This window comes from Hypomesus transpacificus, chromosome 11, assembly GCF_021917145.1.
Source record: "Hypomesus transpacificus isolate Combined female chromosome 11, fHypTra1, whole genome shotgun sequence".
NCBI classification, from domain to species: Eukaryota; Metazoa; Chordata; class Actinopteri; order Osmeriformes; family Osmeridae; genus Hypomesus; species Hypomesus transpacificus.
Window position 1 is genome coordinate 1,207,640 of NC_061070.1, and position 14,100 is coordinate 1,221,739.

Here is a 14,100-nt window from a genome sequence, read left to right on the forward strand (position 1 = left end):
TCTACTGCGCGGGGGTTAATATAATAGATCCTAAACAAGCTCAATACTGTCCGGAATCTTCGATTCCGCTTTCCCAAGACACTTTAGTAATCATGTAAAATAAAAACAGTGCACAACTAGTCTATTCTAGGAACAGGCGCGGCTAAGTCAAGTTCCTGAATTGCCACGCACACTGAAAAGCGAGACGCAGTTTGGTTTTCGTTATTTTATTTTTTTACAAACATTGTTGTTTGTGATTAATACATGTGCACGTCTCACACACTTTATTATTGCACCAGATGTTGGAAATAACGGACAGCTCTCTGGACCAATGGGCATTGTCATACCTTTAGAAAAGAAACCTGATAGGGTATGTTGGCCAATTGCTTGAGGTTTTGTAGTAATCAGGCTAGATAGATCCAGATAGAGCGGTATAAATTCATGGACTAAAGCTCTGGATAGGGAAAAGATGTTCATCGGTCCTAGATGCCATTTTGAGAACATGCACATCATGTTTCGGATGAAATATACCATGAAGATGCTGTTATCAACGTCACTGGTTACATTACAGTGTGTTTCTCCCTCCGTCTACATTATTTCACCATGGCAGCTGTCAACCGACGGAATATTAGCAAAGCGGGGTCTCTCAAGCTGTGTTTACTGAGTTAATACGACATTGACATGAGGAGATGTCTGTTTATTGTCTCTGTCGAGACATGTAACGGTTACCGTGAGTTTTTTCCAGACTGACGATCTTTCAGCATCTCTCCCAAACCAACGTCTCCTTGACTGACTCAGTGCCACCCACTCTTCACTCTTGTGTCGGAGGAGGCCAGCTCCGCTTCCAACCTCCATGGCTTTTGTGAGCCTTGTCTGCACTCCCCCAACCCCCGTTCTTGACAAAAACATGACAGACTCTGAACATGCAGAGGAGGAAAGGTCGAGTAACATTCTTATCTGTAATAATTCTACAACCGCTCATCTGTGCGTGTCCAACTGCGACTCTCCATGGTTGTGTGACTGTGTTGTTATTTATATACTGTGGCTCAAGTAGCGTTGTCGACGCCAGGCCTGTACAATATATTTTGCATGCTTGTAGTGTGAGAAGGGATTTGTTACCGAAGCATTGTGATTTCAATGCCTTGTTCTCACGTGAAGGGAGAACAGAATACTTTCCGGGTAGAGGCAAAGGCATCATCTGGTTACATTGTTGCATTTTTTCAGGGGAGTTTGTAGATTAAGATGATGTAATAGGACCCGCCTATTTAGGCATATACCGCCCCTACTGATCAACCTGAGAACTGTGTGCCAGGAGACCAGTGGACAGTCTGTCTGTTCATAGTCAATGTGTGCCATGAGACCAGTGGACAGTCTGTCTGTTCATAGTCAATGTTTGCCAGGAGACCAGTGGACAGTCTGTCTGTTCATAGTCAATGTGTGCCAGGAGACCAGTGGACAGTCTGTCTGTTCATAGTCAATGTGTGCCAGGAGACCAGTGGACAGTCTGTCTGTTCATAGTCAATGTGTGCCAGGAGACCAGTGGACAGTCTGTCTGTTCAGTCATAGTGTGCCCCCCTCCTTCTAACCATCGTCACACCTTATTTCATTGCCCTATAGCACCTGTGTATCCAGTATAATCATACTGATCAGATTTTAGGGAGGTTGAACTAGTACAATTTTGTCATAATGTCAGATATAAGCTGCTACATACTTTGTCAGTGAAAAAGTATTTGCTGGTGTAAAATGTGCCACGGTAGATGTCAGGCTGGTCTGGCCTTATGTCTGGGGCCAGGCTGGTCTGGGACAACAACCTTGTGTCTTAATATGGAGTGGTGTTCTGATCTACCTTTAAAGAGAGGATGGCGAGCTGGAAGATGGAGAGATAGATGACGAAGGGATTGGGATTGAGGAGGAGACCAAAGAAGTGAAGGAGCCGAATGAGGAGAAAGAGAAAGTGAAGGAAAAAGAAAAAGATGACAAGTCACACAGACACTCCAGAAAACGATACAAAAAAACAAGAGAAAAAGAGAAGAGAAGGTCGAAGAGGAGGAGACACGACAGACAGAAGGTAAGAAGGTAAGAAGGGGTAGAATATTTTATCAGTTCAAATGACTATCAAATTTACTCATGTCCTCTCTGTTCCCCCATCTCTCCCCCATCTCTCCTCCCTCCTCCCCATCTCTCCCCGTCTCCTCCCTGTTCCCCCATCTCTCCTCCCACCTCCCCATCTCTCCCCCATCTCTCCTCCCCCTCCCTCATCTCTCTCCCCTGCTCTCCCCCAGCACCACTCCCCCTCCAGTAGCTCCAGTTCTGACAGCTATGACTCGGACCCTGACCGCCTAGAGAGAGAGAGGCCCAGGACCAGGAAGTGCAGCACCCGTGATCCTGACAGCCTGTCAGCCAAGGTCACTTATTCACTTATCCTAGTATCAATCGATCGATCAATCTCTGTCTCTCTTTCGCTCTTGCTCTCTCGCTCTCTCTGTCTGCCTGTCTGTCACAGGGTTAGGGTTCTTACTCGCTCATCTTAATAAGGGTATCTTTCCATCTATCCTCCTCTATCTATAATCATACATGGAGTGGAGGTATTTGTTTAAATGAAAACTCTCTCTCTCTCTCTCTCTCTCTCTCTCTCTCTCTCTCTCTCTCTCTCTCTCTCTCTCTCTCTCTCTCTCTCTCTCTCTCTGTCTCTGTCTCTGTCTCTGTCTCTCTCTCTCTCTCTCTCTCTCTCTGTCTCTCTCTCTCTCTTTAGCCAGGACGAGAGTCGAGAGGGAGCCATGGCAACATGCCAAGGTCCCCACAGGGCAGGTATAGTGACTACAGCGAGGAAGGAGAGGGAGGAGGAGGAGCAGAGGGGGAGGAGTACGTTGGAGACCCCAGCCAGGGCCGAGGGAGGCAGAACAAGGACCACAAGCGAGGAAACTCGAGGGCTCAGCACAAGCAACAACAACAGTGTGAGTGTTGAACCCTCTACAAAGATGGTTGTCATCCATCTAATACAGGATATCCGTGGATCCTTAAAAAGTCCTAAATTCTGTAATGTAAAAATAAGTCAGTAATTAGCATTAAAATGTCTTAAATTCACGTTTCAAATGCCTAAAAAATGCAACTGAGCTGTTGAAAAATGTGTTCCACTGATTATAACAACAACAAAAAAGCGGAACCAACGACAGTTAAATGATTGTGGGGGGTCGCTAGGTACGCAAACCATATATTAGTAGGGCCAATCCCAATGTCCACCCTCGCAGACTTTGAGGTGCATTCTCACTCTGAGTCTGTATGGGCTTAGGGCTGTCCCACTGCTATACTACTACAGTGGTGATGTCACCTCTGGTCCCACTGCTATACTACTACAGTGGTGATGTCACCTCTGGTCCCACTGCTATACTACTACAGTGGTGATGTCACCTCTGGTCCCACTGTTATACTACTACAGTGGTGATGTCACCTCTGGTCCCACTGCTATACTACTACACTGTCACTAACTAGAGGTTAGTGAACAAGTTACTGGCAGTGTGTGCAAGTTCTGGTGTACATTTTGTAAGATCATTTTAAAACAATGATGATCAGAGCATTCAGTGCAGTCTCTGTCACTACTTAATGTTTAGTCAGTTGCTCAAAGACTTATGTTGCAATTGATTTTTGTATATATCAATAAACAATGTCCCATAAGTATAGTAACTGGTGGTATTGTGTGCTCTTAACAAAATTGTTCAAATGAAACTGGTCTTAAATGTAATTATGCACGGTATTGAAAAGGTCTTAAATATTCTTAAATCCAACCGCCCTAAACCTAAACCTGCACCCTGTAATAATGCCAGGAGTGTGTGTTTGTGTGTGTGTGTGTCTATCTGTGGTTTTATAATGGAAGTTTCCGACTGTTATCTTGAGAACCGGGCACTCTGCAAAGTGCAAAGTTATAATTCTGCAGAGCCCAAGGGAATGCAGTACCGCATTTGATGTTGTTTGAAAAGGGGTTTGAAATCCCCCCCCCAAAATATTCACAGCCAGTTTTGTGATGGAACTCTTTCTGCCATGTTGTGGCACTACACATAGGGTTGAGCTGGCACTACAAATAGGGTTGAGTGTTATAACTAATTGTGTTGTAACTTGTTTTCTTAGAGTTTGAGCATAACGTTACACTGCAGGAAAACATTTCACTTTCAGAGACATTTCTATCAAGGGGAAAGGGGTTTTCCTTGTGCTGCTGATCTCCCTTACTAAGCATCATAGTGTTTAGGGGCCTGTCTATGTTCCGTTACTAAGCACCAATGTTAAAGGGCCTGTCTTATGTTCTATTTGTAGAGGGGTCAGGGCAGACACTCAGTTCCTCTCTGTCTGTAGTCAGTCAACGGGGGCGTGGCCGAGGAGGAGGTGTGGCCAGAGGCCGTGGCATCATCAGCAAGAACCGAAAGCTGAAGGGGAGGAGCTGGGGGCGCGGCCGAGGCCGGGGGGCTGAGTTAAGTGGAGATGGGATCAAGCAGGTAAGATAGAGGTGCTTCTCTCTTCCCTATTTCAGTGGTCTTCAACCCTGATCCTCAAGGCCCTCCTGTATGTTTTAGATATTTCCCTGCTCCAACACACCTACTGTAAGTAACGACTCTGTTGATTGAATCAAGTGTGTTGGAGTGGGGAAACATTTAAAACATACTGGATGGTGGGCCCTAAGGACCAGGGTTGAAGACCATTGCTCTAGACAACTGTTTAACAGGCTTAACTAACTGTCAAACATCTCAGTTGCCATGGTGTCCACAGGAGGGAAGGGAGGTGAAGGGATCCCAAGGGTTCCAGAAGAAACGACCAATCATGAGCAAGGAATTTATCAGCCAGCACACCGTGGAGCACAACGGCAGAAACATCTGCAAGTACTTCCTGGAGGGCCGGTGCATCAAGGTATGTCTGCACCAATCAGATGCATCAATATATAAATTCTTCCTGGAGGGCCGGTGCATCAAGGTATGTCTGCACCAATCAGATACACCTATAAAGTGTTTCTGCACCAATCAGATACATCTGAAAGGCCAGCGAGCCAATAGAACCAGTAGAGCTGGCAGAAGCATGCCGTCCTGGCTGTATGACCAACAGTTGAGAAACATGCCGTCCCGGCTGTTGTGACCCATAGCTGAGGAGAGAGCGTCCAGCGTACAACAGAGGACATATAACCTGTCTGAGCTGGTTCACGGTGTGGTTATATAACTTAGTAGTATGCCCAACGGTCAGTACAGTATGTACTTTGTAAGGGCAGCTGCAGTACTGACTGAAAGTAAAAGGTTCAGTGTCCTTCCTGTTTTCTATACACAGAGTGCATCATAAATAAGTCGATCTGAAATGTGGAACCTAGCCTGTGCTACCTCTTTTTGGCTGCAGGGAGAGCAGTGTAAGTTTGAACATGAGCTGGTGGTTCCAGACAAGAAGAAGGAGTTGTGTAAATTCTACCTCCATGGCTACTGCAGCAAAGGAGACCACTGCATTTACATGCACAGTATCCTTCATGAATGCCATCAATGTTAAATTTCATAAAGAGTGATCAGACCTACTCAAATGTTTTTTTACAATCAGACTCCATCTGTTTTCCAGTATTCTGGTTTTTTGTGTTCATGCTGAGATGAATGAGTACTCAGACTTTTAAACATACCCTTTGACCTCCAACCCCTCCTTGACTCAATCTGTAGGTGAATATCCATGTAAGTTCTTCCACACAGGAGCCAAGTGTTACCAAGGCGAAAACTGCAAGTTTTCCCATGAGCCTCTGACTGATGTGACCAGAGAGCTGCTGGACAAGGTGAGGCAGAAAGTAGCTGTCTGTGTATGTGTGTGTGTGTTGGAAAGGTTAGACCAGGATATTATATGACTGAAACGAATATATATTACAAATATTTTATCACTGTGGAGAACATAGTTCTTCCCTACATATTATAAACATACATGCCAAACTCAACAAAACATTTCTGTAAGGACCTCACTTTGTTCGTGGGGTTAAAATCAAGCCTCGTTATCAATGGAGGCTGTTTTTTGTGGTTTTGGGCTTGAGCCTTAGTTGATGATAGATTTATTCATGCTGAAGCATAAAATATTTCCCCAGACACTTTTGTGCTTCAAACTTCGTGGCAACATTATGAGGAAGGCCCTTCCCTGTTTAGGCTTGATTATGCTCCTATGCAGAAAGCGACGTCCATACAGAAATGTTTTGTTGAGTTTGGTCTGAAAAAACTGTCCTGCACAGACCCCTGACCTACACATCACCAAACACATTTGGGATCCATTTGAATGCCATCTGCAAAACAAGTGTAATCACCCTATTGCATTGATAGTACAGCAATATGAAAGTAGTAACACCAATTGAGTTAGTTTTTATAAAGAAATTATTAAGTTCAAAATGAAGACACTCCTGGCTGCCTGCACATGGTGTGAGGAAGGTGCCATGTACACTTTAGCAGCTATCAGATTAATTTTTTCATCACAAAGTAGCATAATATTGATTTAGTTATTTGGCATTTTGTCAGCTATATAGGTTTGTTTGCAAACTAGTGTTTGGATGATGTCAAACGGTGTCCGGAAACATGCACGACAATTAAAAAGGGTTGACTTGGTTTATTAGAATGATCCCAAATCATGTAACCAGTCAAGGCAAATAGTTTTCACGAGTAGATTACAAACAGTCTTATATACAATGAATATTCTGAATGACAAGTTCAAATATAGTTTTCCGGCATAGTTCCTACTCACTGACCCGTCAGTCTGAACAAGTGACGCCTTTATCTATATGTGGACTGGGGTGAGCTCCACAACATGACCTCTTGACCTAAGAAGATGAGAAGCCTCTCTCTTCCAGAAATTCTGCATAACCCTAACTATGTTATGTCAAAGTTAACTTTATATTTAGTTTGTTAGGCTAATTTTTTTTCTCAGACGTGGAGTAACATCCTCATCTTCACCTCCATCTGTGTGTGTGTGTGTTTTTGTCCAGATCATCAACATCGAGGAGGAGATTGCCCACGAGGATGAGTTGGAGCTGGAGGACTTGAGGAAGCAGGGCATCTCCCCCCTCCCCAAGCCACCCCCTGGAGTGGGGCTCCTGCCCACACCCGGCCCCAGCAGCCCCACTGAGGTGGCTGGTACTGGTCCTGGTGCTGGTGCTGGCCTTGGTGGCAGGAAGATTCCATCCTTGTTTGAGATCAAGGTCCAGCCCACAGTGGATCTGGCTCACAAGATAGGCCTGAGGTACAACAACCACAACCACAATAACAACAAAACCACTATCCTCACCACCACCACCCCCATCACCATCCCCACCATCACTAAGATCACCACCCCCACCATCATCACTCCCACCACCACTCCCACCATCATCACCCCCACCACCATCACCGCCCCCACCATCATCACTACCACCATCACAATCAGACTCATTTCTGCTTCCCGTGTGCTTATGTTGCAGTGGCTCCAGCTTCTCTCCTCCAGGAGGACAGTTTCAGGGGGAGGGGGGGACAGAGGATATGCAGAGTGCAGGTCTGATGCCACCGGACGCCAACGCTCCCCCACCCCCTGTCTCCCCAGGCCCCATGGGGGTACCTCCTCTTCCCCAAACGGGTCCCCCCGTGCCCCAGAGCCCGCCTGGACCGTTCCCTCCGCCCGGTTTCCCCATGCCCCCCCCAGGTCCGCCCCCTCCCTTCCCCAGGCCCCAAATGAACATGCAGGTGCCACCCTTTCCCCCAATGCCTGACCTACAGATGCTCCAGAACCTGCATTTCCCAGGCCTCTGCCAGAACATGGGCCAGAACATGGGCCAGAACATGGGCCAGAACATGGGCCAGAACATGGGCCAGAACATGGGCCAGAACATGGGCCCGAACCCGGCTGAGTTTATGAGTAACTTCTTCAGGAATCAAGCCATGGGTGCAGGAGGTGGGTCGCCTGCAGTGCCGAAGAGCAGTTATTTTTGGAACCGCCACCTGTTAATGGACCAGGAGTCCCCCAGTGCCTCCCCCAGTGCCTCCCCCAGTGCCTCCCCCAGTGTCTCCCCCAGAGCCTCCCCCAGAGCCTCCCCCAGAGCCTCCCCCAGTACCTTCCCCAGTACCTTCCCCAGTGCCTTCCCCAGTGTCTCCCCCAGTGTCTCCCCCAGTGTCTCCCCCAGTGTCTCCCCCAGTGTCTCTCACAGTGTCTCCCCCAGTTGATAAGTTGTTATGGTCCTTGATAGTGTAGTGATGTGTACCTTTCTCTCCTCTAGTGGATCTGAGCCTGGCTGTCCTTCAGTCCTCCGTCCAGCAGGGCGGCGCTGAGCCCCAGATACAAAACCTCCCTCCCGCCATGCAGAATGCCCTTTTCTTCCACCTCAGCCATCAGCAGGTCAAACAGCAAGGGCAACGACAGGGGCAGAATGCTGCTGCCAGCAGAAACAAAGGTGAAGGCTTCAGACAACACTATGATGCTGATGGTGCCATAATTACCTCTGGTCCACTACTTCATGCTAGACTAGTCCAACACTCTGGCCCACTACTCTGCTCCACTACTTCATACTAAACTAGCCCACTACTCTGGTCCACTACTCTGGTCCACTACTTCATACTAGACTAGCCCACTACTCTGCTCCACAACTTCATACTGAACTAGCCCACTACTCTGGTCCACTACTTTATACTAGACTAGCCCACTACTCTGGTCCACTACTCTGCTCCACTACTTCATACTAGAATAGCCCACTACTCTGGTCCACTACTTTATACTACACTAGCCCACTACTCTGCTCCACTACTCTGGTCCACTACTTCATACTAGACTAGCCCACTACTCTGCTCCACTACTTCATACTAGACTAGCCCACTACTCTGCTCCACTACTTCATACTAGACTAGCCCACTACTCTGCTCCACTACTCTGGTCCACTACTTCATACTAGACTAGCCCACTACTCTGGTCCACTACTTCATACTAGACTAGCCCACTACTCTGCTCCACTACTCTGGTCCACTACTTCATACTAGACTAGCCCACTACTCTGGTCCACTACTTCATACTAGACTAGCCCACTACTCTGCTCCACTACTTCATACAAGACTAGCCCACTACTCTGGTCCACTACTTTATACTAGACTAGCCCACTACTCTGCTCCACTACTCTGGTCCACTACTTCATACTAGACTAGCCCACTACTCTGGTCCACTACTTCATACTAGACTAGCCCACTACTCTGCTCCACTACTTCATACAAGACTAGCCCACTACTCTGCTCCACTACTCTGGTCCATTACTTCATACTAGACTAGCCCACTACTCTGGTCCACTACTTTATACTAGACTAGCCCACTACTCTGCTCCACTACTTCATACTAAACTAGCCCACTAGACTGGTCCACTACTCTGGTCCGCTACTCTGCTCCACTACTTCATACAAGACTAGCCCACTACTCTGGTCCACTACTCTGGTCCACTACTTCATACTAGACTAGCCCACTACTCTGCTCCACTACTTCATACAAGACTAGCCCACTACTCTGCTCCACTACTCTGGTCCACTACTTCATACAAGACTAGCCCACTACTCTGGTCCACTACTTCATACAAGACTAGCCCACTACTCTGCTCCACTACTCTGGTCCACTACTTCATACAAGACTAGCCCACTACTCTGCTCCACTACTTCATACAAGACTAGCCCACTACTCTGGTCCACTACTCTGGTCCACTACTTCATACAAGACTAGCCCACTACTCTGGTCCACTACTCTGGTCCACTACTTCGTACTAGACTAGCCCACTTCTCTGCTCCACTACTTTGGTCCACTACTTCATACTAGACTAGCCCACTACTCTGGTCCACTACTTCATACTAGACTAGCCCACTACTCTGGTCCACTACTTCATACTAAACTAGCCCACTACTCTGGTCCACTACTTCATACTAGACTAGCCCACTACTCTGGTCCACTACTTCATTCTAGACTAGCCCACTACTCTGGTCCACTACTTCATACTAGACTAGCCCACTTCTCTGCTCCACTACTCTGGTCCACTACTTCATACTACTCTGGTCCACTACTTCATACTAGACTAGCCCACTACTCTGCTCCACTACTTCATACTAAACTAGCCCACTACTCTGGTCCACTACTTCATACTAGACTAGCCCACTTCTCTGCTCCACTACTCTGGTCCACTACTTCATACTACTCTGGTCCACTACTTCATACTAGACTAGCCCACTACTCTGCTCCACTACTTCATACTAAACTAGCCCACTAGACTAGTCCACTAGTCTGGTACTATCTATAGTTTAAGTCATTTGTATTTCTGTGTTTCACTGGCATATTCATCACTGATTGCGTCATGGCACGGTGCACTAGTCCCTTCTAATTCACAACATAGTAGGAGCTAGCTAGCCAGCTAACTTCATCATCCCTCAGTTTGGCAGCTGATGTCAGTACACAGTTGTAATATGGGCAGCTGGGGCAGCCACGAGCACACTTAACTATTTCCCTAGAAATTGTACCATCTCCAGTTCCTTATGTTATTTCATGCATGTCTGAGTGTTTCCCATATCTTTGGAAATCAATTTATTTTATAAATCAAAAATGTAATTGCAATTGTGGCTGGGTGGTGGGTTTGGGCTCTGGGCATGGTTGTCCTGTGGCTTGGTGGTGGGTTAGGGCTCTGGGCATGGTTGTCCTGTGGCTGGGTGGTGGGTTAGGGCTCTGGGCATGGTTGTCCTGTGGCTGGGTGGTGGGTTAGGGCTCTGGGCATGGTTGTCCTGCTGCTGGGTGGTGGGTTTGGGCTCTGGGCATGGTTGTCCTGTGGCTTGGTGGTGGGTTAGGGCTCTGGGCATGGTTGTCCTGTGGCTGGGTGGTGGGTTAGGACTCTGGGCATGGTTGTCCTGTGGCTGGGTGGTGGGTTAGGGCTCTGGGCATGGTTGTCCTGCTGCTGGGTGGTGGGTCTGGGCTCTGGGCATGGTTGTCCTGTGGCTTTGTGGTGGGTTAGGGCTCTGGGCATGGTTGTCCTGTGGCTGGGTGGTGGGTTAGGGCTCTGGGCATGGTTGTCTTGTGGCTGGGTGACGGGTTAGGGCTCTGGGCATGGTTGTCCTGTGGCTGGGCAGTGGGTTAGGGCTCTGGGCGTGTTTGTCCTGTGGCTGGGTGGTGGGTTAGGGCTCTGGGCGTGTTTGTCTGCAGGGTTCTGAAGTTTTGATCCCTGGTGCTCTGTTCCAGATGAGCCTGTTGATTGGTACTCCAGCGATGAGGAGGAAGGTAGCGGTGTGACGGCCATCCTCCGGTCTCTGCAGAAGCAGCCACCCCCCCACCCTGGCCCCCACCTAAAGGATCGGGCGGCCCCCAGCGACCCCCGGACCAAGACAGACCCCCGCCAGCAACCCCCGGACCAGAGAAGAGAGGCAGAGTCAGCTCTGGACCCTCGCCTGACCAGAGACCCCCGGAAGGCACGCCCCCCAGCCCCCCTGCGCCCCGGCAGGCCTGGCCCCGGGGAGGAGGAGGAGGATGGGGAGAGGGAGCTGAGGGACAGGGCGGTGCTCATCCCGCTGGAAGCCAGCCCTGGGGCGTCCCTCCGAGACCCTCGCTCAAAGCTGCAGCAGTGCAGCCACATCCGAGTGGATGTGCTTCTGCAGAGGCCCCCCTGGGCCCTTGCGATGGTGTGGGCCCCTGAGGATCTCATCCCCCTGCTGATCCCTAGGCAGGACCCCTCTATCAACCTGCCCCTTCCCCCACTCATTGCTGACGCGCAGATGAACCGCCTCCCCGTCTCCTCCCCCAAACCCGTTTCTTCACCCCCACCCATCGACCCACGCCTCGCGGCTGCCAGGCTGAAGGAGGGTGTGCGGCGTCCATCACGGAGTTCCAAGCCGCTGGACCCCCGCCTGGGCCGCGCGACCAGCCTGGATGCCTCGCCAGCTTGCCTGAAGGAGGGGGGAGGCGGGGACCCCAGACTGAACCAGGCTGGCTCCTCTCACACCCCCTCTACCCCTCTTGCCCCTCCCAGGGCTGAACCTGAGCGGCTGCCCCCCTATGCCCCCCGCCTGGCCCCCGGGGGCGGTCTGGAGGGTCTGGGCGGCATCAGCCTCTATGACCCCCGCAGCCAGGCCCCCCCCCCCCTTCAGAGACCAGACTGAAACCCTCAGGAAAGCCGGTATCCTGAAACAAATGGACAAGAGAGAGATCCCCCCTCCACCAATGTCCCTCTCCCCCAGGACTGCCCCAGTAGCTGGGCTGGAGCCCACGGAGGAAGGCAATAGTCCATCTGACAGCTCCAGGCCCAGCTCCCAGCTCCCTTCCCCCCCAGAGTCCCTCAGCCCCCCAGCCCAACCCCCTGCCCTGCACCACCTACCCATACAAGCCCTGGCTGGTTTGATCAGACCTCCCTACACAGATCCGCGCCAGGCCCGTCTGGGGGGACCACAGAGGAAGGGGGGGGCACAGGGAGGAGAAGGGGAAGAGAAGGAGGTGGCAGAGGAGGAGAAGGAGGTAGCAGAGATGGAGAAAGAGGGAAAGGAGGAGGAAGGAGGTGAGGAGGCAAATGATACACCACTGAAAGATGTGTTCAAGACGTTTGATCCAACTGCTTCCCCTTTCTGCCAGTGAATGTTTTTTGTCAACACAAATGAACCAGTGAATGCTCCTGAGTTAGTGAACACTAGTAAACACTCCTGAGTTAGTGAACACTAGTAAACACCCCTGAGTTAGTGATCACTAGTGAACACTCCTGAGTTGGTGAACATGAGTAAACACTCCTGAGTTAGAGAACACTCCTGAGTTAGTGATCACTAGTGGACACTCCTGAGTTGGTGAACATGAGTAAACACTCCTGAGTTAGTGATCACTAGTGAACACTCCTGCGTTACTGAACACTAATAAACACTCCTGAGTTAGTGATCACTAGTGAACACTTCTGGGTTACTGAACACTCCTGAATTAGTGAACACTAGTGAACACTCCTGAATTAGTGAACACTAGTGAACACTCCTGAGTTAGAGAACACTCCTGAGTTAGTGATCACTAGTGAACACTCGTCCTGCTTGGTGACATTTACACATTTTATCTAAAATGTATATTTTCTGAATATTGAATACACATGTATGTACCATGACTGAGCTTTACATATTTATTTATTTGTACTGTTCATAATTGATCTAAGGAGAATATTATTACATTATTGCACATAAACAGATCTGTAGTCATTGTTAAACGCTAAACTGGCACTTCAGTGTCCGCTGACTTTGTTAGGGTTAAATAGTCTTCAATCTACAAATGTGAGAAAATGTATAGGAGGAAGGGGGGCTGTAATATGATTTCATCTTGTATGAAATGAGAGGAAACTGTCATAGTTCACAAGACTCCAGGTGTTATTGAGGGAGACAACTAACAATGCTGAGCAGAACTCTCTTTTACCCCTTTCTCATTTTCTGTTTCCGTATTATTAAGTAAATGTGTTGCATTCAGAGCGTCAGCAATGTGATGTTCTGCGTCACTTGGTTGTTGTGATTCTATTACTGTTTGGTGCTGGTCATGTTAAACACATGAATTCAACTGTTTTCATTTCTATTCTGACAATGTTTTAAAAGCTTTGTTTTGTATCAAATGCTGTGCTTTTTATGAATGTTGTAACGTTTTATTATTCTTTTCAGTTCGTTGACATCATGGTTCCAAGAGGAGCCCATCATGTCTTGCTGCCTTTTCCGTGTGTCTTAAATAAACTTATAGGTGTTTTGGGTTGTTGTTTATTAAATATGTCAATGCTTTACATAGAGGTTACACTAACCATCATCTAACTACATTGCATCACTACATTAAGGAAATATTAACTGCCATATAACTGCATAGCAACCATTAAGATGAAAGTTACATTAACTACCATGTAATTGCATAGCAATATCTATAGTACTGAAGAAGTCTCTTATTCTACCCGATTGGTGTACCAAGTCAATGAAGTCAGTTGCCAAATACAATTTTAAGACAAAATGTAAGTATTTATTCCAGATCTGTAAGGTGCAGGTGTCTAATACACTTAAGCTGAGCATCTCAGAAGACTGGTCAAAGAATACAGGAATGAAGGCCAGTTAAATAGTATCACAATGTGGGAGGGGGGATGAGAAAAAAAAAACGTTGCAAGTACAGAATAAGTAC

General features: G+C 48.2%; 1 protein-coding gene across 1 annotated transcript; it reads left to right on the forward strand.

The window, feature by feature from the left end:
- The first annotated feature begins 359 nt into the window (after positions 1-359).
- On the forward strand, positions 360-13,683 carry LOC124473683 (zinc finger CCCH domain-containing protein 6). The gene is given in 13 exon segments (XM_047029315.1): positions 360-918; positions 1,834-2,047; positions 2,262-2,384; positions 2,732-2,933; positions 4,324-4,463; positions 4,735-4,872; positions 5,347-5,461; positions 5,652-5,761; positions 6,947-7,200; positions 7,418-7,884; positions 8,207-8,380; positions 11,176-12,074; positions 12,076-13,683. Coding segments are annotated over 13 exon segments (3,405 nt in total). The 5' UTR covers positions 360-832; the 3' UTR covers positions 12,559-13,683.
- Positions 13,684-14,100: the final 417 nt, after the last annotated feature.